Genomic DNA, 23,981 nt, shown 5'->3' with positions numbered 1-23,981 from the left:
AATTACTTTAAGTTTTTATGTGCCTTGCAATTCTATTAGCATTTTTTTAATAAAAGTACTTTGGTTGGAAAAATACGTATATTTTTGTAAGAGTCAGAGTGGTTGGTGTTAAAAAAGAAGTTTCTGATGAGTGTGTTCTTTCTACTACCCTTTTGTTTCCAGAACTCATTAGCTAATGTTCTTTTCTGCTGATCTCAATGTTTCCATTAGCAGATGCCTTTTGAATTAAGAAGTCATATATGGCTTTGAAAGTCTTTGATGAGAATTATGCCTAGTAGGAGTGTGTGTGTGCTGTTTCCAAAGAATGAAAATGGTCATAAGAAAGGGCAACATAACTAACTCATCTCTGAAAGAAAAATGAAGTCAAAATGAAGGGGTTTTTTGTTTATGAATAGTAGGAGCTTTAGGGAGTGCTACTTTTAAAATTACAGATGGGCAATGAATGTTGACACTGCAAAAAAAAAAAAAAAACCTCAACAGAAGAGATGTACAAATAACACATTTTTCTAAAAAACGACAGCTCTGCAGGCTCTTAACGCTTACATTAATCAAACATACCATTCCATTAAAAATGTCAAGCAATAAGGACCATCATAAATCTTGAAATAAAATCTACTTGTCTCAGCAATTCTTATTTATTTAGAACCCTAAAAATTACTACAAAAGAAACGGATTACAATCATTATAACCATTAAGATAGTAAATTTAAAGTTCTTTGAGTCACAGTATGTTTATGCACTGAAAAACCATACCCAAAAAGTACGCTAAAAAAATGGTTCACAGTAAAACCATAACAACGGCATTTCCACACTGTCTGGTCTTACTCAGCCTACTGTTCAATATTTGTTTTGAAATGAAATGCAAGTTTCCTTTCCAATGTCTTATTTAAATTATTGATTGAAACCTGAGAAGCAAGTGCTTTGGAATACCACACTACAATTTTAAAAGTTTCTGACACACTGGAGCAGTGCTTTGAAATAAACCAATGGATGCAGTTCAATAAAGACAAACTACTACACTTAGATAGGAACAATCAGCTATACAAGTACAAGATGAGGAATGACTTGCTAAAGAGCAGTTCTTTAGAAAACGATTTGGACATTATGGAGCAACACAAACTGAATAAATATTGTCCCTGTTTTAAGAAAAGCAAACACAATACTGAAATGTATAAACAGAATCTCTTCACTAAGATGACATGATCCTCCCTTGCTACTTAGTTCTGACAGCTAAAGTACTGTGCCCAGATTCAGGTATCCCACTTCAAAAAGATGTGCATTAGTGGGACCCCAAATGGGATTAATGAGAGACTGCAGGAAATACAGCTGCTAGTCTAGTGGAAAGATGACTGCGAAGAGTCATGATAGGGGGTCTACAAACATGTGAAAGGGTGCCATAGAGGGAATATGATCAGCTCTCTTCTATATGCCAATGGAGACAGAATAAGTAACAGCCTTAAACAAAGGGAAAATTCATGCTATATTTTAGGAAAACCGTCCTAACAATTTAAGGACATTTAAGGTTTGGAATAGTTCACCTAATACAGTGAAACCTGCATCACTGGAGGTATTTAGAAACAGAGCAGACAGCTGCTGAACCATCAGGTGAGAATGGTTTAACAACAATTGATCTTGCCTTTGAGCCATGGAATAGCTTAAATGGCTTTCTCAGGTACCTTCTAAATACTTCTGCAATCCCACGAGCTTTGTCTCAGTAATAAGGAAAAACTAGAGAGAGAGTATGGGAAGCAAAATAGACTGGGAAGAAAATCATGTCTGAAAAGTAAGTGTCTGAGAGTAGGGAATAAATTATGATAAGAATAAAAGAAATCCTAGCAACAGTGCAGCAATATCACTAGGTGGATATGGTACAACCGTTAATAACAACCAAGCATTAAAAAATTGTTCTGTATTTGTGAGGCAGCAGGATTATGTATTAGGTAAATTTTCTTGTGTACTAGTTACCGTGGCAGATGCTAAATAGCATCTATTGGAGATAAACCTTTTCAAATAAGACGGCCTGGACAACTAGCGCTCAAGATTTCTGAAAAGGTTAAGGAAGGAGGTCTCTGATCCGTCAGTGTGAATTTTTAAACAAGTCTTAGCTTATGCATGCAAATGGAAATCATGATAATGAAAAAGTGCATTATTTGAAAAGGACAACTCCAATATTGTAAGTTACAGTTTACCTGATATTCATCCCAAATTAACAGGAAAAGTTGGTAAAGACTTCACTGATACATGTTTAAAAGAAAGGTAAGTAAGTTACACAAGTCAGTACTTCGTACAAGAATAGATGTTATCAACTTAAACTTTTTACACTTCCTGGTGAAATTACAAGGACAATGGATACGCTTAGATTATTATAAGCCACTTCACTTAGTAATGCAAAACACCCTGAATAAAAGAACAGAATCAACCTTGTACTTGTTTAGTAAAGCATACATTAATATTGACTAACTGACAGATTTCAAAGGATAGAAGTCAATCAGAAATCATCATTTAGTTGGTGAATTTAAAGGTGAATTTCATATTACCCGTAAGGATGAGAAATAGGTTCAATGTTATTCAATAGCTTCATTTGTGAATTGAAACAATAAATAAAATTATTGCTTAAAACATTTTCCATATTACTCATAGACTGGCTGAGTGAAAATGAAGATGAAGGTAAGTTAGTTATACAGTATCCCCTGGTACACTGGATTCACATAAATGAAAATTGCAGAAAGACAGTCAAACACAGAGATATACATCTAGGAAAGAGGAAAGATTATCAGAGTTACAGAATAGTACACTGAAATTTGGAAGGTAGCATGACTGGGAAAGTTTTATAGCTCACACTGGACAAGCAGGTCAGCATGAGTTTCTCTTACAACACTGTGGCAAAAAGGCCTAACGCACTTCTTGGCTGTGTGAACACAGCAGCTGTCACTAGGAGCAGGAAAGTATTTTTCAATTTGGAAATTTGTAATACTTTCTAACAATGAGAGTAACATCCACAGGGAAGTTTGCAGAACTAATACTTACAATAATTCATAACTATCTTTAGCAGTTAATGTTTTGGTTCCCTGCAAATATCTTCTGTTTTTAAGAACTGTTTTTTCTGAACTGTATCAAAAGATAAACAGCTGAAACACAATGCAGCTGTGTACACCAACTTTCTCACTGTTATGAACTTTCTTGTTTTTAGAAGGAAACTTAAACAGATCTGAAGATAAAAAAAAGTTTGTGCTACAGCTGACTTGAAAACCTACTAGTGAAATTCTTTATCGTCTAATAGTTTTGTCTGGTTCAATTTTTAACTTTTTTGAATTTATAATTTTGGTTCATAATTCAATTGTATGTATGTGGCAGTCTACACTGCTCCATTCATCTCAGTAGCAGGTCTTTATTTGATGGGCTGGGCTCTAAAATGAAACTGCACGATCATTCTGGTAACACAATGGATACCCGATGGCAAAGTAGCAGGTTTAAAACACATCAAAGTAGTACATTTCACAGATTGCTTAAGAGTAATCATATTGCTTAAGAGTATAACATATTAACATTGGAAGTTATAAAGGTATAAAAGATGGGTAAGAGGGAGGTTGGGTCCAGATACAGTGGTACAGATGACAGGATGGTACAGATATAAATGCCACGCTTAAGAAGTGTTTAAACATCTAGTTTCTGGAAGCTTATATAAGCTGTACCCTTAGAAAAATCACGCCTTGGCTCACATACGTTTTACAGTTTTTCCCTAAGCACCTGCAATAAACCATGGCTGGGACACAAGATACCAGGTTAGACAGACTTTTGGTCTGATGCAGAATGGGAACTCGTATGATCTTTGTTCACCTTAAACACGGATGCCGAAGCTGAACTCCTTCTCGGCCTTAATGTGAAGCCTGCAGTTGGGCATAACATTGAGACAGGGACTCTGATATGCAACAACATGTAGGGAGCCTGCAATAAAGAGGTGCCCAACAGGACAATTTGCCAATAAAATGCAAAATTCACAGCTTTCACAAATCCTTTTCCGAACTGCAAATAAATGCATCCATTGATGCCAAAAAGAAAAACAGACAAGTTGACTATACTTTGATAGTGAAACATAATTTACTTACATCAGTATTACAGGAGCGATACCGTTTCCTTTCTCCAAGACAATATATTCCTCCTCCTGAAGGCCTGCAAAAACATGTGTTTTATGTGTTGTATCAGTAAAAATACAAGTTCATGAGATGTGTTTATATATTATTAGCATAAAAACAAGTTCATGAGAAATATTTATATATTATATAACAAATAAAAATAAATGTGCACAAATGTACAATAAATGTACAAAACTTCCCTATGAAGTTTCAAGGTGAGATTTTCAAACATTTTATTAAAGGAGTATTTTAGAATTGGCTTGAATTGGAACAGGTGCAGAACAGGGCTGAACACCTAAACATCTTCACTCACATAATATTTATTTGAATAAATCTGAAACTATGCAATTACTTTTCAAATGTACCAAAAATGTATTGTTTTTAATTATTTCCTTGCTTTATTAAAGCAGAACGAAACATGTGTAAACAATCTTTTTTTTTTTTAATCTCCTCATATTACACTTGAAAATATAACAAAATGTAGAAACACTGCCTACTAAATTCCTGGAGTAAGTAGCAAAGATTGCATTTTCTAGTTCAAGAAACCGATTTTGATTTAAATTGCACAGCATTAAATCTGAAGGAACTCCAGAGTAAGTGGGTTTCTATTAGTATGATTAAGCCAAAATTTGCCCTTAAAGTTCCCAGATTCTTATCTATCTTCCATAGAGGTCAATTAATGAATTACCATTGACTTAAATGGAAGATTAACCATACACCAGGTCTTTGATCACAACTTGAAAGCAGGAAGGGAAAAACACTCATTGTTTTGTTTTATAATAAAGGACTAAAAGAATTTACAATTAAAAAAAAATGAAAATCCAAACTCTTCTGCATGTTACAGATACTTAGCCAGACAACATTATCTTAAAACACTCAATGAACTGAGGGAAATTTTTTCATAATGCAGATGTACTAAAAAAAACAAAAACAAAAAAAAAGAATTGCACTTGCTTGCTACACTGTTAAGCAACTAGGATCCAATTATCTTTCAATATAACCACTGAAATGCAGGGAAAGAGGAATAGTTTAAAAAAATCCTAGGAAACTACTGATGCTTCAAACAGATTTTTAACTAGTATTTGTACTCATTTTATTGCCGTGAAAAAAATAATGTATTTAATTTACTATGCTCTCACAGTAACACAGTCTGCCATGTTATCCATGCATATGGATAATTTTTGCTTTTGAATGCATTCAATAATTAGTGGTATTTGCCAGATTTGATTGGTAGCTATTGCTAATGCTAGGATGTGAACAGACCACCTTAAACAGCAGTAACGTCACATTATGGTGTTTGTCTAGCAGAGTGAAGAGCAAGACGGGCTTGCAAAACATGGCTACAAGCAACAAAGATCGTTAAGTGTACAGAGGGAAGAAGGTAAGAAAGGAATTACAAAAGTTGCAGAATGATTTTCATGGAAGAAATAAAAAAACTTGATGTTTTGAAGGAAAGTAGTCTTTGAAATTAATAATGGGCATGGAAACAGACAGTATGACGTATGACTAGAACAAAGCATGGACTAATGAAAAATAGCCTTCCGCCAAGACCTATAGCAGTGATGAGGCAACAGGGCAAGCAGCAACAGAAAAAAGCAGTGATTCATTCAACTAAGAACAGCAATGGAAGCAAATATGAATTCCTGATCTGAGAAGCACTAATGACAGAGAGGTGAGCACTTACCCAACAGACCTTCTCTGTAACACTGTTCAGGACATTGGGAAGCAGATAGAGATGACAGGACCAGTACGGATACACAAAATAGACCAAGTTGTAGGGGAGAAGCTGGCCCCACTTGAGAGTAGATGGACCAAGAGGTAGTAGTGGCAGGGAGAGAAGTAGCTGAATTGTTTTAAGAGTCAATGGGAAGTCACAGCTAAGCGTTGGATGTGATAGGGCATAAATGTGTTGTATGCACAGTAATATTAACTTCATTTTATATGTAAAAAGTTGTATGCAAAATCCTGAAGTAGTCTGTGTAGCTTTATCAATATATAACTGGCAATAATTATTTTATACCCTAGGCAAGCATCAGAGACAATACATATACTAAGTAGTAAGAAATCTATCTAAGGCATAATTCAAGTATATCTTGCATGAACAGTAAGTTTCAGAAGGAAAACTTCTCCGGTTACTCCAAATACAAATCTGGCTATCTTTATAATGCACGTGAAAGAGATAGAGTAATAAATATTAAAAGTATATCTAGTGAGCTTCTTCTGTGTAGCTGTTTCTGTCTGCTATTTTGAAGACAAATCTTAGCAAAACATTTTTACAGATAACATGTGAAACCACAGTTTTGAATAATTTCCAAGCGTGTCTTTTTGTTGGCTCTGGCTTACTTTAGCTACTTACGCTGGACTGTCACAGTGTCTTATAGACGAGGAGACTCCTCCCCCGCAGGTCCTGCTGCACTCTCCCCATATTGACCACGGGCCCCAACCCCCATCTACGCTCTGGGGCCAAGTGCCAAAAGGTACGCACTCTCCCTGATAACACCACTGAAAGATTTCACAAGAAAAAACACAAAATTAGCTTCCAGGCTAATAGAGTTATCAGGACACAAAAGCGTAAGGGTCAAGCAATGACCAATTATAGGCATTGGCATTCTCTGCATAGATAACAAGACTAGTATTTTACTTTTTCTAGCCATGTTTAGACATTGGTGAAGGCATATGTGATTTGTTAATTGTCTTCACTAAATCCTGCATTATAAATCCCTAATACACATCAGAAGTTTAAGTACGCTTAAAATAAAGATTTTCTTTCTTCTTCACACATCCTCCTTAATGTTTCTCCAGTTACGATTCACATAGAGGCTTTGTTACACAAAATGAAGAATTCCCCAGTCCAGTGTTTTTAAGAAAGTAATTTCCTTATATTTTAAAAAGTAAATCTGGAGGAGGTTACAATGGAAGAAGAATTTGTTGCAATACTTCATCTGTACTAACACTACGGACAATAAAAGTAGCAGCAAAGCATTAGACATGGTACACAAAATCATGCTATACAGCGACTGGCCATTCGCTCGGGGACATCTATGAGTATGTGTACTTTATCCACGGAGTAACTGAACCTTTGTAATACCGTTGCTTACACTGGACATGCAAATTCACAGACACTTCATATGAGTGGATGAGTGTTATAGTAAGTTTATCATTTCATAAGTCAGAAATCTTTTTTTAAACCACTCCGAAACAATCCTGGAGTCCATAGTTTCAATCACATTCTGGCGTCTATTATACCACTGAAAATCGAGAGTAATTCTACTAGTTACGTCCATCCTATTATTAGTGGCTTAGGCCACAGAGTACAGCATGCCCACAGGTTTACTCTGACCTGGGTCTGCATATTTCATTTCCAAAAGGTGGGCATCCGTTGTTTAACTGCCTACGAGTCTCACAACGGACACAACATTGATCTTTTCCAGAAAGAAGCCTAGAGACAATTTGTGTGTCCAAAATCAGCCATATGAATTTGACAAAATGCACTGTGAGACAGGCACAGAAGGCATGGAAAAGTAGACGTGTCCTTGTCCAGCCCATAAGCACTACCAGCAGACTCAGTGCTGGGTTTATACTAGTCGGTACAGCAAAGCCAAATTTTTTGTTCTCTTGAGTCCTAAGGCGCACCTAAAGCCTCAGTCCCAGCAGCATGTATGCGACGAGTTTTGGTCTGAAGAGCTAAAAATAGTGTAAATGCAGTCACTGAGACTGACCTGAATTACTCCGGATTTTTATGAAAGCAACTAAAAACAGAATTTAACCTTCAGTTATTATTCAAAAAAAATAAATTAATAGCAGTTTGACATGAACAACGATTACACAGAGTTAGTCAAAGAAAATGAATAAAAATCTCCAATTTTTATATTAGAAATGTCATTTTTAATAACAAGTCACTTCTAGGTCATCCAGCATGTCAAACAGAAAACAGTCTAAGTGCACAACTCTAAAGAATGAACATTAGAACACAGTATTAATAATAAACTTATGTAGCTTATTCTGAACAAGTGTACCTAGATACAAAGTAGCTATGCATACAAATACATACTATCATTTAACATTAACATAAGGGAAACCTCTAGTATTATTTTTCTAGTCACATTCATCATGGTTTCTTTGCTCAAAACATTTTTATCCTCCATGACTTCTTGTTTGTCTGTACGTGCTATACCTGAACCTGTTTTAAAGGACAGCTGTTACAATCCAGCACATTTCTGTTTATAAAACCTCATCCTCTATCAGTTAGAGGAATAAAAAGTAACATTCATGTGTGCCTACAGAAACATAGGAAGCAAAGTATTTAAATTTCAAGTTCAAAATGCCTTGCCTTTCTTAAAAAAAAAAAAAAAAAGGCACAACAAATGAATAAACTCAACACAAACACTTTCATGGAGTTCTACTTAGATAGGGAGGGTTTATTCTTCTTGCAGTTCCACTACATTTCCAACTGTGAGATTTATGCCAATGAACAGGTATCTGTCAAAGTACCCCTCATATGGAGCGTCTCTTAAAACTAGACCGTTATTGAATGTCTGCATAGCACATAACGCAGTCCACCAATTAAACAAAGCAGAATAAAATCCCTGTACTCTGCCATCTCTATCATCCAAACATTTACTTCTTGTACTTCCCATATTACCCCTCCTTCAATTTTTGAACGGATTATTATAGGAATAGGAAAAAGGGGAACCTTTTAGACCCCAGGTAACATGTAAGCCCTTTCATCAAATCATGAAGGTAATAAAGCTTCAAAAGGGAACAGATGTACAGGTTCTGTTGGTAGCAAAACAACATGCTATTCTTCTTCCTTGTACGCAGAAACAGCTGCATAGCTTTTACGGAACACACTGAAAACTTTCAGGCTTAGCCAGACATCTACTATGGAAAATTTCAACCCAAAGAGTTAAAGTTTGGCAGGTTTATTATAAGACCTTCTGTTCGGTTGCTTATATAAGTGTTACGCAATTTTAATTACAGAAATCCCTCCTAACTCTAAGATATTAATGCACATTGCATCAACTTTTGTTCAAATCTGAATTAATAGTTGCATAGAACTTACATCAGTGTAACTAAAAGCAGAAACTCGCCCTCCAAATATGATAAAGTACTCTGGGATCTTGTTAGACCTTTGGAGCAGGGAATGCTCCATTTATTATATATTTGGACAAAGCCCAGCAAAATAGGGCCTAATTTGGTTGTGGCCAGTAGGCGTGACTGCAATATAAATGTTATTATTATTGTAATAATAAAGTGTTATAGAATTGTAAGCTATTATTTTCTCCTTAGCATGTGGTGAAGAGAACTACATATTTGGAAAGGACTTGTGTTTTATGGTTTTTCTGCTATCAGTAACTATTAATTTACAAGAACCTTTGACGTCCCAATTTACAGATACAACTCTCTGCTGTTTAAAGGCACGGACAGTTTACCTTTGTAAAGCAATACCAATTCGCTCACTTCCAATATCTCATGATAAAATAAGACACTGATGACTGGAAGAGATGTTTTGTATAGAGTAAAGTGATTTAAGTCTGTGGCAACTGGACACAACAACAGTGTCTTAAAGCATCTTGACTTGTTCATTGTAGTCTCATGGTTTAAAAAACATCAATTGAGGTAAATTGCTCCTTGTCAATGACAAGGAGTGATGGTTCCAAAATAAACCTAGACTGTTGATTTAAGAATAAGGCCTCTAGCATTTTCTATTACGCTAATAAAAGGTAACAGTTTTGGTAAAATGCGAAGGCCTCTCTATTTTTATTGGCTAACTATAAGCACTACATTTTTTTTAAATGACCCCTTCAACGAATTTATTTCACATGGTTTACCAATATTTCCAAACTCAGCATGGAAAAGCCATCAGAATGGCACTAGGTCATGGGCCCTGAATGAAGCCGTCAGCAAGGATTAATAAACTGTGACAGCTGCCCAAAAGCTTTCATTCTCTTTATTTAAACATCAGATTGCAAGTCAAAACGCACTGTAATCTTTGTTGAAACTAGCCCAGCTAGCATGGCAAGAGTCAGAACAGAGAACAGATGACAGTAGTCATTGTTAGGAAAAAAACCCAGTCTGGAGCAGTAAATCTCAAGGGCAGATGTAGCAATTCTCAAGAGAGTTACTGGAAATTGCTTTATATAATAAGTTCCTGTCATCTTGTCACTTTGAACAAATCTGCATAAAAGGTATTGTTTTATTTTAAAAATGGACATATGGAATTTCCTTTTTTTCAGGTACATATCCTGTAAATCAATGAGTAGAATATTTTTGTTCCCTCCTTCCTGTTTAAAATCTGCATAGATTTTGCCTTCTAATTATGAAGCACCTTTTTGCTAGTCGTCTTAATATGAAAATCATTTTCGGATCGCCTTCCTAAACTACTGAGATACATTGAACCTTTTAAAATCAAAATTCACATGTCCAGATAGATACATACATACATATATACACACGCACACACATATATATACATACATACAACTTTTATTTAAGAAAAAAAAAGTTAGCTTATCCATTCCAACATTGACTTTCTGTACTTACACCTTAAGTCTGTAAGTTTATCAGACTGCATATCAAAGTCCTTTAAAGCTAAATAGTTATGCAAATACTACTGAATATTAAAGGAATAAAAGTCAAAAACAGAATGGTCCCTGAAAAATATGGGTTTTTAAGAAACCCTTTTTATTAAGAAAATTTTTTTTATAAGCATATGCAATTCTGCTTAAATCTGAAGGAATAAAGATCCTTTTATTTTCTAACAAAATAACAGATATCAATTTCTAGGTATATCTCACACCATTTTCAGAAGTCCATTACAGATCTAGAGTTATAACAGTCCTTTACAGGAGAGTGCTGTAAAATTTAACAAAGATGAAATCAATACAGTTTTAACAACAGTTACTCAAAAAACATAAAGCACTTTAGTTTGTTTTCAAGCCAGGCTTTAGAATTCTACAGTAAGGACAAATGTTTTATTAAATTACTTTTAAAAAGTAAACATGAAATAAATTCTGTAGGACTCCAGGAGGTTAGGCATTGGGCGGTGAATGTATTCTGAACTAATACATCTTTTCTGCACTCCTACAAGGGCTTATAAGGAATTGCATTTCCTAGTTCTTTATTTCTCTCTGTAGTCTTCAAACAATAAATTATTTGTACTCACCCCCTTTTCAATGCTCCCTGTTTGGCAAAGAGTACCCTCAGCTGCTGGAATGCTGTTGGTAACACAGCGGTTACTTTTGCTGAGGCACCAGAGCTCTCTACACACTTCCTAGGAAAGAAGGCAGAAGCAAGTTGTTCAGATTACCAGCTTAAAATTGTTTCCAGTCCTCATACACATACATGAAAATACAAATTTGTTTTGAACAGAGACAATAAGAAATGGGGCTGGAGAAATAAATGCATAGAGGGTTGCAAAACACTTTGGAGCAATTTCAAAGCCATCATATTTTACCTAAGAATATTCTGCCAAAAGCCATCTGGAAGTATCAAATTGTAGACTATAAAAACGTGCTATTCGCAGCTTCCATGGAAGTGGTGTTTTGTCATAGGTGGGTTTTTTTTTTTTTTTTTTTTTTGGAACAGTGCTAATAACGTGCTTGGTATATTTCAGTGCTGTTTTACAAACAGCCTTCAGATGTGCTGTAGCATCGCCCTTTCTGTACTTATCTGCCTCAGCATTCCATGGTAAAAGGATACTATTAATTCTGCAATATGAAACAGCAACATTTAGTTTCCATTAATTAAACCAAGAAGCTTCTGAGCTCAGACTACTTGCACTCCTCTTCTGTAACACCACCTAAAACAGAGCATGTGCATTTTGTACTAAGTTACATACTAAAATATTTCCTTTAGACTTCTTAGATTTTACGTGATATTTCATAAATGATTGAACTATCGTAATTCCTTATACTGTCAGTATTACATAAGCACAATTCTTCAAATAATCTCTTTCCCTACAATATTTTCTCACTTATTTTTGCACAGTTCTCATTTAAATTAAGCCAATTCTATTGACATTAGAGGCTCATTATTAAAACTATCTAGGATTGAAATTCGTAATGTGGGACATGATCCAAACCTGGCTGAACACTTTGGAAATCTTCCTAGTCACTTCAGTTGCCCTTGGATTGGGCTATGTTTGCAGAATGGAATCAGAGATTATTTGTTGTTTTAACAACTCACTTGCACGATAATCTTTGTTATGTTATTCTGAGATCTGTAATAAGAAGTTCACAACCTGCTTATAGATATTTTCTATTTTTAAAGTATTTTTGGAAATTTGAAAGACACATACTCAGAGAGCTCTTTAAAATCATGCTATGATAGTCACCACCATTACATTTTATTTAATGGCTGCTTGAAATCATACCCTACAAGTGATTCTCGTGTAGATTCTGTGGCTGAACCTTTGCATAAAAAGCAAGAAGGAGAAGACACTGTGAGTAAAATAAAGTTATTGGGTCCCCACAATAATACTCACTGTTTCTCTGAGGAAATGAATGAGCACCTTGCACCTAGCCTGTGTCTTCTATGCATCTCAACAGTAGCAACTTTAAGTTTTAGCCTAAGATTCACATTCCTTGCATTGTACTGCATATAGAAATGCGTTTAAACACGTTCACTAATAGCTGCAGTAACAATTCAACAGTACAAGCTTTTTTGAACAATGGTGATTATTCAAGAGGTAGACTTCTGCTCTGAGTTTAAAATCAGTGGGAGCACTGTATCAGCATCAACATTGCAACAGTGTATTTAGTTGCGTTATTGATAAAAGTAAGATTTCTTTTAAAAAAAAAATCCATGAAAAGACACACCATACTAGAATGGTCTGAAATGAGGAAGAATGAGCACTGCGGCTTTCCGGAATTTCCATCCCATTTCTGACAATTTAGTCTAGGTTATTTAATTATACTAAATCATGCACCAACTCCCATTTGGTGGATGGCTCTACAAAAACTTAAGAGAATCATGTATTAAATTAATTGACATTCCTGACCCTCTTCTTCAGAGAAATATTGCCACGTCTAAAATCATACCTGAAGTCAATGTAGAACCCACCTTACTTTTCAAATTATAACTTATTTTTCACTGAAACAGTATAAATATTTACTTATTTAAACTTCCGTGTAAAACACTTTTGCCACTCAGATGACATCTTCTTCACAAAGAGACTCATTCACAAATAAATATATGACTTAGAAAATCACAAAGAACAGGGAAAGCACAGAAGACGTCAAAAATACAATTGAAAACTCTCTAATTAAAATTTATAAATGTTACAATCATTAAGTTGCTTCAAAATTCAGATCTAAATTAAAATGGGATCTAAATCAATCAAGAATCCAAACTTCAAACTAGCATTGATTTCAAAACGAAAATCTGAAATTGCTTTCTTTCAAACACAATATAAGGTGCTCTTATCATAATCCTGTCCTTCTTACTTTTTTAATCTAATTTTCTTGCTGATTTACTTCACATGTGGCTTATATTGTTAAACTGTAATTGAAAGTGTTAGACTGATAAAAATCTATTTGTGACTACACTGTTTATTTTGCATCTAATCAGGTTCAAATGTTTAAATTAATAACTGTTCTAACACTGCAAAATTTGGATCAATGCTCTGAAAAGCCCAAAATTCAAGCGCCTTGGGTAATAAAGATTTCAATCAGTCCAATACAAAGACACAAGCAAAAAGCCAGATGTGGATCACAGTATGGAATTTGAAAACATTTATATTTCAGGGTGATTTGAATCCAGAATTCTTATTCGTGTTCCAGGGTTTACTTACAGATTTTCACTTTTCATTTGTCTATGGAAGTACATCATTTTATACATTAACGTAAGAGGGGAAGTAATAATTAAAGCATGCATTTCATTGCCAACAAAAAGAGAGTATTTAACAATTTATTGTCAATAGGAAACGTTTCTTTTGTATACTCAAGCTGCTTTGCTGCACTACACTCCTCCAAATTCACTTAAGTAATGTCTCCCACACTTCGTAATTCCAGACTTGGAATCAGCCAAACTGTGTGAATTAGTGGATATAGCACTCTAAAACTTTTATTCATCCATCTGTTTACAGGATGATTTTAGGCAAGTCAGCTCACCTCCCTACTCCATAAAACGAGAAAAATATTTTTCCTTCTTCCTGAATTCCTTTGGGAGACAAGATTAAAAGCAGCACATATAAACTAGGTATTATTACTGACATGGCTTGGTAGTCCTTATTCAGTCATTAATTTCAGAAGGAGTTTGCCACAGTAAATCCATGAAGACAAAATGAAAGTAATGTAAAATTACTCTGGGCTGTATCACACTACTAATATTTATTAAGCAAAATTCTCTGCTTAAATCAGAAAGGAGTCCTGTCTGAGAATGATGACATACAATAACCTAAAACCAACAGAATACTTCTTCATGGAAAACTATGGGAAACACTGAGGATTTATTAACCAAAATAGTATAACGTATCATTTTGTAGAAATAATTTATATTAAAAACGAAAAAAAATAAAAATGTATTCTTACGATATCGTTTACATATAATCACACTTATTAAAAAGATAATTTACTTTCCCCTAGTGTATTGCATTTAAAAGAAAAGAGTAGAATTTGCAGTATGTTCTCCATCACCCTGTACATGAAATGAAAAATAACATTAACAGTTATTTGAAAACAAGGTAGGTATCTAAAAAGAAGTGGAAAATCCATCTGTGCTGTTCGTCTATTAAATTAAATGGAATTGTACCAGGTATTAGTATAGCTGAATGTCTCCTTTATTTTCAGGTGATTTTGGAAAGTTGGAGAAATTCTTATTAAGGTGCACAAAACTTTCTCTTCTCCAGATCAACCCTACGCCTGATACTACCTTGCATTCACAGTTACTGATTTAAGATTTTTTCTTATTACCACTATCCTATCAGTAACATCTCTAAGCAGCTGTTTTTAATAAGCCAGTCTGAAAAACACACAAGGCACTGCCCTGGAAAGGTCAGGTCCAGATCCACTATTAGAAACTATACTGCTTCTTGTCTCACACACACACACACACACACACACAGGCACACAAATCAACATAACGTGACTCTCTAGGTCAGCCTTTCCTTCACTGGTGGACAAAGGATGAGGTTACCACATTCTTTTCCAACATCAAGTTTGTGTGAATAATTTACTGACACTGAGAAAATGAAGAATAATCTGAAAATTTATCAATGACCTCAAAGTCAGTCTGTGAGTGTATGGATTTAGTAACTATTAATTTTTAAAGGAAACAAGGGAAAGTGTTTTAAAAATCCAGAAACATAAACTGAAGCTGAGGCCTTTCACAAGATCAAGACAAGATAGATGACAACCTGTAACGGTGTATCTTAGGGCTCCATGACTTCAGTTTGGAATTCGGATGCTTGTATTTGCAGTAAATTAAACAAAGCTGAACCCATCTAGAGAAAAAAAACAGCAAATCAAATTATCTTCTTTTTGCCTATGTGTTATCAATGATGGAGCCTCTTTCTGTCGTGTCATGCAGAGTTACATATAGGCATTTCAAATTATTTAACATCTAAGCATCCTATACCATCATCATCATAAAATGGTAACAGTACAGCACAATGCAAACTCAGTAATATGAGCAAATACCCACTTGTGCTGTTCTTAATGTTTCAAACACTAACAAAAGCCTCAAGTAGAAGTTAGCAGTTTGGCCCATAATATTAAAAAACTAAGATGGGAAATATATTTACAACATGTATTAAACTATGGCAATTTGGGAGGGTTTTTTTCATAAAATTTAAAAATTTTAATCAGGATTTACATTCCTTCAGCATGTATGAACCATAATATGCTGCACCTCTTGATGAGCATTTGCCAGAATAGAGCATTAAAATAATTAACTTAAATTGTGATATACAATTCAGATCTGAGAAGCATCTACCTAGAATATTTTCACCATCATTGCTGAAATACTGATGGCAACAAGTTTAAAACCAGAAGGGTGATCATAGTGATGGGTGAACTTCAGAAAGTTCAAAGACAGGTTTAGTTCAGATAAGCACCCAAAAGTTACCATTTTAGTGCTCCACCACCAAGTGCTCATTAAGCGATGCAGCATGTTATGAATCGTAACATGCTGAAGGAACGTGAAATATACTTCTTAAGTTATATATTCATATTATGTTACCATTAAACTTTCCTAAATATTGGGTGCTTATGTGAACCTTATGAAAACTAGAGAAGTCCCACAAGGTCACTCACCTACAAGTAGTATCTTCCCTTTCAAACCTATGCAACACATCCCATCTTTATCCAAACCCCGTAACAGTATCTAGAATGTCATTGTTGTTCCTACCATTCTTACTGCACTTCTCTCACTTTGATCACTCTCTTCCCCTCCTACTTTTTAAACAGTTTTATAAGATCCAGGTACCTTTGTGTTATCTACATTTAACATCTGCATGTTCTGCTGTGCATTTTAAAAAGGGAGAGAGAAGGAGCGCAGGAGAGGGGGACAATGCACGAGGAGGGGTGGGAGAGAAAGGAAAAGAAAGAGGTAGAGAGAGAGGGAAAGAGAGAAAGAGAGCACAAAAGAGAGGAAGGCAAAGAGAGAGAGAGAGAGACAAGACAATGGTAGGAGAGAAGAAAGGATGGTGGTATGAAATTGGTATATGGTGTCGGCTCTGTGAGAACTTATTGAATCAAGATACAAAAAGGATGTAAAACCACTTTAGGATTCAGATAGAGGAAAACTTCTGGGATTTTCCTTGGCTATACTAAATCTAACCAAAAAAGTAAAATAAAAGAGAGAAAGAGAGAGAGAGGGAGGGAGAGAGAGAACAAAATTCACTATAAGAAGAAAGCTGAAAGTGTTTCAAACAGCATGATCATGCAAGTCCTTATAGAAGGAAACTCAGAAAATTTAATCATTCTAAATGCAAAAGGCCCGCATGATAGTGATGGGAGGTATTGCACTCAACAGGCAAGACCTTACAAAGTAATGAACGCTGGAGAGGCTGATAAAGATGACAGAGCACAACGGCAGGATCGTCAATTCCCCTCTTCGCCCACACAACTTTTAACAGCGTTTTGTGAGCAACATAATATAAATCAATCTCTGATTGAACTACTTATGCTCTGCTAAAAAAAATAGGTATAAAAAGACTTAGCTGCGATAAGAAGCTGGGGAAGCAGTTACTTTTCATTGAGTTAGGAAGTATTACGTACAGATTCAGCTGAATGCACACTATGATCCATAGTATCAAAAGGTGAGGGAACAGAAGGGAACTGGCACTTTTGGGGTGAAGATAGACCAGTGCTTTCCCTTTCTTTCCTTTTTGAAAAATGGCTTCCAGAATCTGCTTTCACCTTCCTAAAAGCCCTAAGTCAAATTAAATGCCTCCCTTTATTTAACTGGAGTAAATCGCATAAATGTATCATGAAAGCAATGGCAGCTCAGGCTACTGCAACAGTAATCATTCTGTTTCTATAAAGTATGTACTATATTAAAATGTACTATTCCCTAACATTAAAATTTGCATCACCTAATTACAAGGGTCAATTGTAATTTCAGGCTATTTTGCCCTAGAAGACATATTGTAGAATTGTGTATAGAAATTTGTTTATTGTCCTGGATTTGAGCTCACTACCTATCTGGTTAGACTATTCTGAAAGTAGGAAGCAGTGACGGTATGAAGCAATGAAGGTATATTTGTGTAGTCAACACTTTCCCAGTAACTTTCCATTAATGGCAGTTGGCCTTATGGGCATTCCCCATAACTCATAAAAAGCTTCCCAGGGACAACAAAAGCATGGGACCTACTGAAGGCAGTAGGGGGACTCCTCATTGTGAGAATACATCCTCATTCTGCCTGTTCATAAGCAGTAATAAGCAGAAAAGTTCACAGCTTGAACTTCATCTGTTCTCCAAAACGCACTAACAAGACATGTATATAAACTGATCTTTTGAATTTAAAGCTATTTTAGTTGGCAAACTAGCCGTAGAACTTAATTGCAAACATAAGACCCGGCAACAGAAGAGAGCTACCTGTCATCAGCTAAAACACATTACCTGATGTGTTAAACTCTAGTGTGAAATATGAACAGATTGCTCCTGCTGATCTGAGTGAAGGTAGTCAGGTACGCAAAGGAAAGAATTTGTCCACTTATGCATCTATTCAAATTATATACTGATACCACTGCAGGTTGAAAAGCAAAGAATGCAACAAAATATGCCAAAGAATTGTTAGGCACTATCTCTGAAACCCATGCTAGCAGCCAACAGCTTCAAAGATCATAAAATGCACCAGAGCAATATCAACCATATGCATAATGTATTAACTGCTATTAAAATGTCTGAGGTTTTAGCCTCTGTTCTAAGAATGTGGGGACCAGCTCTAAAGCAAAGCATTATTTTGAACCACAAAATCTCTAAGTTACAGTCAAGCATATTCTAGATATTATTTAAACTCATAAAACAGAAATTCCAAGTCAAGACTTCAATTTTTTCCCAGGTTAACCCAGATAGAGCCAACAGCCCTATTAGTAAGCAGATGCTCAAGAGGTTAAGGAAGGAAAGAGTCAATGAAAAAAGTTCTCCTTACACTCACCTGAATAAAAAGATTGAGAAAGTTTCTGTGATATCAGGAGAACTGGCACACAAACAGAGTAGAGAAGAACTGAGACATGCTTGACAACCAGTAAAGGAGAATTCACACTGCGTCAGCCTAGCAAAGACGTAGCATATCTTGTAGCTACATGAATGAACTCGAACTGGCACTGTTTGCACGGCTTCTAATAACCCCAAACTCCCCCACTGCACTGAAGACAGTCAGATACTTTAAAGTATGTATTGACTTTAGGAAGAAGCTATGCATATATATCATATAGTGAAATTTCCACAGTTACAATTTGACTTACTGGAAGTTTTAAGTTTAATGCTCCCCTGAATCTGAAAGTGTACCCTAAAAATGCAATGCAATTTCTTAATTTAAATTTCCTAAAATTGTCACTGTATCAGGGTTTGGTGGAGAGCATAAAGAACAAAGCAAATGTGACATTACAAGGATCACTGCCTACACACACATTGTTTTACTGATAACTTAGCTACATCTGAGCTCTTCAAATTCTTGTTTGACTTAATGTGCTGAACGACACAGGAAAATCCAAACGACAGCAGCAATACTTCTGCTTGTCTCGTTCCAACAGTAATTCTCATACAACTACCAAGGGGTAGTTGTAGCAGGGTCAAAGCTCCTTTTCACTATGCACACATAAAAAAGGCCGAGCCTTGCAGCCTCTTCAGTATTTGCATTCTGATGCCCTAATCCCTCAAACACCTCTCCAGGTATTTAAGTTCCTAAAGGGGGAAAGAAGGCTTCATGTACTTAAATGTGCAAAATTCTTTACAGGATTAGGTCCTAATTTATGATCAAAAGCAACAAACAGTTGAAATAGACAGAGGGAATAGATGAGGAAATACAGGAGAAACGGCAATGAACACAGATTATCATCAAAGTTGGATGGCTGGAAGAGGTACTTTTTCTAAAGGACTTACACATTAGGACAGAATTTTAAGGTAGAAAGAGCATCACAATTCTCTCGCTTTAAAAATACTGGGTCTAAAATACTAAAAGGACTAAGTCTAAAACACTAAAATCTAAAAAATACTGAATCTAAATAGTTATACCAGAGCCCAAATAAAACTTGCAATTTTTTTTTGGTCTTTCTGACTTGAGAGTTCAACCATTTCTCTTGTCATGTCTCACCATCACAAATCGGTAAAGTATGTAAGTAAGGAAGAGGGCAACTAATTCTCTCTCAGATTTCCCTTTGTTTTAGAATTTCCTTCCTTTTGCGTCACTAAACCCCATGTTGGAAAAACTGCAGTGCCTCTTTCGTACCAGGCACTTCAATACAGAGGCAGCTGACTGCTAACAAGAGTTCAGTGTACCTATTATGTTTCACTGTTAATTAGGGATCTTCATTAGGTCTGTCTGTTCATAGTTGCACATATATTTGTTAGAGTGAGATCAACAAACTATTATAGCATTTTGTTGTTAGTACTGCACCGAACAGGAACATCCAGAGTACTGAACCTTTGGTAAGGTACTGAACGGAACATTCAGCTTTCTGGGTATTTAGACCTAGTTCCACTATTCAGTTTTAAAAACCCTTTCTCACATGAGTAGGTCTTTCTTGTTTGAATATTTTCCATCTGCACTATCAACTTGCAAATAATTATTTTCTGCTTTTCAAAGTTATCACTTGATATATGTGCCATCATAATCATCATGATGGCATTTTCAGAGCATTATGGCTATGTCAGGTAATATTTTAAATGTAGACAATATTTTAAATGTAAATAATTTCTTATATTGAATATTACCATACTTTTCCAATCATGTTATATATACAATCTGAACACTGTTATTAAGCATCTCACAAAAAAACATATTTTTAAGTCATGCTCCATGGCACACTGGTGGAATACAGTACACCACATCCATTCAGAGGACTGGGCTTTCAACTGTATCTCAGGTCAGTTTCAGCCTCTTTTTTGTAACTATAAGGCAGTCCTAACAAAAACCTCAACATAAAAAGAAAGCAAACAGCATAAAGCCAAAATTACCTAAATCTTAATTACTTCTAATTGTTTGCATTTTTAAGGTCAAGATACTGTTTTAAAAATAAAACTGTGCTGTGCAGTTTGATCATCACAATAATGATTATATAGCTTAACAGAGTTTGAAAAAATCATATACATGCGGAAAAGCCAGGTTTTGCACACTATTAACTTTCCAGTATAATTTAAAACACAGCATAACTCCAAAAATAATGGATTAAATACCTGCAGATTTCCTTAGTCTGAAAATAGCGTGTGTGGTGAGAATTTGTAAGAAAAAGGAAAAAAGAAGAGTATGCCTTAGATGTAGTGACAGAGAACAGGGCCTTGAAAGAACCGGGGTGAAAAGTGAGATCTTAAAGAGGAATAATAAAGGCCAAAAGAAGTTTGATGGGAGATCAAGAATAGAAGACCCAGTGAGCTACTCAGCCAACTACATACAGCTTTTAAATCCTTCGCACAATAAGATCTGCCAAAGAGCCATCCGAAGAATAATACTGCATTTATCACCCCAGGGATATTAAATATGGATTTCCTTTAAATTTAACCTTTAGAAAAGTGATTAGAACAAATTCAATGATTGCATTGGTTTATTTGAAAAACCTAATATTTAAAATATTACTAGAACTATACATTTCTAACCCACTAGACATATTTTAAAGGTTTACTTAATTTAGTCTCAGCTGATAATTTGATGACAAGCGTAACAATGCATCCTTTTACTAGATATTTTGGGCAAAATTTTCTTCAATAAAATACTTTGAAATGTATTGCATAAGTGGCCTAAATATCAGTGTGCAGGTTTTTATTTCTACTGTAAAATTCCTTTAACTCAAATATTGCACGCTGGTACTAGCAAACTAGCAACCAAAACTTTGCTACTCAGTACTCAGCTCTTCAATATTCTTTTCAGCTATCTAGCATCATGTTCCTCTGTTCCCATAACCAATCATTCTTTTCAGTAAGAGATATGAACAATGTGAGAAACAATGACCTCAATGCCAAAAAAAAAAAAAAAAAAAGTAAAAACAAAGGGACCTGGCAAATCAATGCAAGTACAAAAGTAACTTCAAGACGTAGCTTTAAATTGAAAAGTTAAAGCCAACACAACAGACTTCATGTTTTGTTTCAAGACTAATACAAGATGGACCTGACATCATTTAACTAAAATCAGTGAGAATTTTGTAATACACTTTACAAGGAGCAATAGAAGTGTTACGGGCTCTTTTTTCCTAACATTAGGAAATGTTTCTCCAACTCACTGTTACCCACACATTTTGGAGTACCGCACACACAAATGACTCAAGCAAAAGATGCAGCATAAAAATTAAAATTTATCCTTCGCTTACACTATACAAAGTACTATAGGACTAGACAGAATACTACAGGAAATCTGTAACCCACTACTGCATCTAACTAAAGGTTTATTTATGAAGGAATATATACATATGACTAAGCAGAACACTCAGCATAAGGATTAAGACTTCTTACCCCATATTTACATTGGCGGGATGTTGCTCCATACTGGAAGCGACACTGTTCATCAGCATCATACACCTGACCTGGGGCCACAGCTGGATAAAGAAAGTCACGCTTGGGAGGCTCATTATCAAGGCAAGTACCACGGCCTGAACTGTTCAACATAAAGGACCAAAGGAATTAGGAATTCTATTGACTGTTAATCACAGTAATGATATCATGTATCTAGTTCTTACTTTTAATACCACTGGGTGTGAAACAAATACGATTGCAATAAACAAACAGTAAAATGATACACCCATGATAAAAAATATAATTAGAGGGAATTAAGAGCTCAAAATAGTTTTTCATTATTATTATTAAACAAAAATGCTCATTTTAGATTGTGAAATAGATTTCATATATCATCCTTGTAAAGTACGGTAATTTCTGAGCCACACAAGACTGATTTTCATTTTTAAGTTTCCTATTTGTGTTCACTGAAGAATAACTACTTTTGGTCACAGAACGGAAAACAAACAAATCAAGCAAATTTAAAAGATGAAATTTATAATTCTTAACAACCCTTTCAATCCTTCAACAGCTAAGTACTTTATAATCTTATGGATAATGAGAAGCTCAATTGGCTTATATAAAAGCACAAATATTTAAATTTCAACACACCTAAGTGTTTACAGGATCAGGACCTTAACAGGCATTCTTCTATTTGAGCGAACAAAATAGTTACAGTGGTGAAAATTGTCCAGGATCTTTAAATTTACCTACATTTGTATAGACCCAAAATCTTTTCCATTGCACTAATAATATTTAGTCTTCAAAATTTCCTATTTTAACTATCAGCATCTTTTAAAAAGTTCATATTCTTTTATAATCATTGTTCTTTCAAAATATGCCCACGTTCAAATTTGATATTTTAATGAAGTAGTGCAAATAAACAAAGCTAAAGGCAGACAGATTTCTTTTGTTTAGAAAGCTTTACATTTTGCTAAATGTAATTATTCAGTTTTATTTAGTCAGTGCGCATAGAAGAGGACAGATGCTTTTTTACTTTCATTTTACATGTGAATAAGTGAGGTTGTTTAAAGAATTCTTATGCCAACAGTTTAAATTTTTTCCAACATTCCTACAAATTTTGCCAGCACTTATGGTTTTTTTCCAAATCTTTTCCATGCACCTTGCCAAAAGAACATAATTTCACAAGTGAATGTTCTACACTGTTATTTTGGATAGCTCTAGTTTTCGATACTTTTCATTTGCAGATAATAAGAGTAAAAAGCCCCCTTTAACCATATACTTTGTATTTTCAATTTTAACCCTATTTTATTCATTTCTTCTAATTATCACAATAAATCCTTTGGAAAAACAAATAAACAAACAAAAAACCCCTAGCCGTTTCAGAAGAAGTAATATAGCAACCAAGGCAATCATCAGGTAAATACCCCAAAATTACGATATTCATTTACTAATGCCGATGAACTTAATGTTATTCTCTTGTATAATTTTTTCCTAAAATCAGGGCATAAAACATGTTGAAATCATGTTGAAATCATGTTGAAAATGTGTTGCAATTTAAAATATCAAATGTGTGATTCAGGAAAAAAACATACTTTCCCCTTTATTCCAATTTTTACTCTTCTAAATATGTATTTTTTTAAATGGTAAAAGTTGGGAAACTATCCTACGTTCTTTGGAATCTAAGTATGTCAGCACTGAACTTGTGTGCAAAGAGTACACATCAATAATTGCAATATGG

At 34.9% G+C, this 23,981-nt stretch overlaps 1 protein-coding gene across 3 annotated transcripts in view; it reads right to left on the bottom strand.

The window, feature by feature from the left end:
• LOC138064344 (A disintegrin and metalloproteinase with thrombospondin motifs 6-like) overlaps positions 1 to 23,981 on the bottom strand; it is a 164,204-nt gene that overhangs the window by 52,004 nt on the left and 88,219 nt on the right. For all 3 annotated transcript variants that reach the window (XM_068926397.1, XM_068926396.1, XM_068926395.1), the window contains 4 exons: positions 22,241 to 22,382; positions 11,298 to 11,405; positions 6,489 to 6,634; positions 4,106 to 4,169 (listed from right to left, as the gene is read on the bottom strand). In XM_068926397.1, coding sequence (XP_068782498.1) covers positions 4,106 to 4,169; positions 6,489 to 6,634; positions 11,298 to 11,405; positions 22,241 to 22,382 — 460 coding nt within the window. The remainder of the gene's footprint in view (positions 1 to 4,105; positions 4,170 to 6,488; positions 6,635 to 11,297; positions 11,406 to 22,240; positions 22,383 to 23,981) is intronic.

Source organism: Struthio camelus, chromosome W (genome assembly GCF_040807025.1).
Source record: "Struthio camelus isolate bStrCam1 chromosome W, bStrCam1.hap1, whole genome shotgun sequence".
In the NCBI taxonomy this organism is placed as follows: domain Eukaryota; kingdom Metazoa; phylum Chordata; class Aves; order Struthioniformes; family Struthionidae; genus Struthio; species Struthio camelus.
This window is presented reverse-complemented; position numbering and strand designations above follow the sequence as displayed.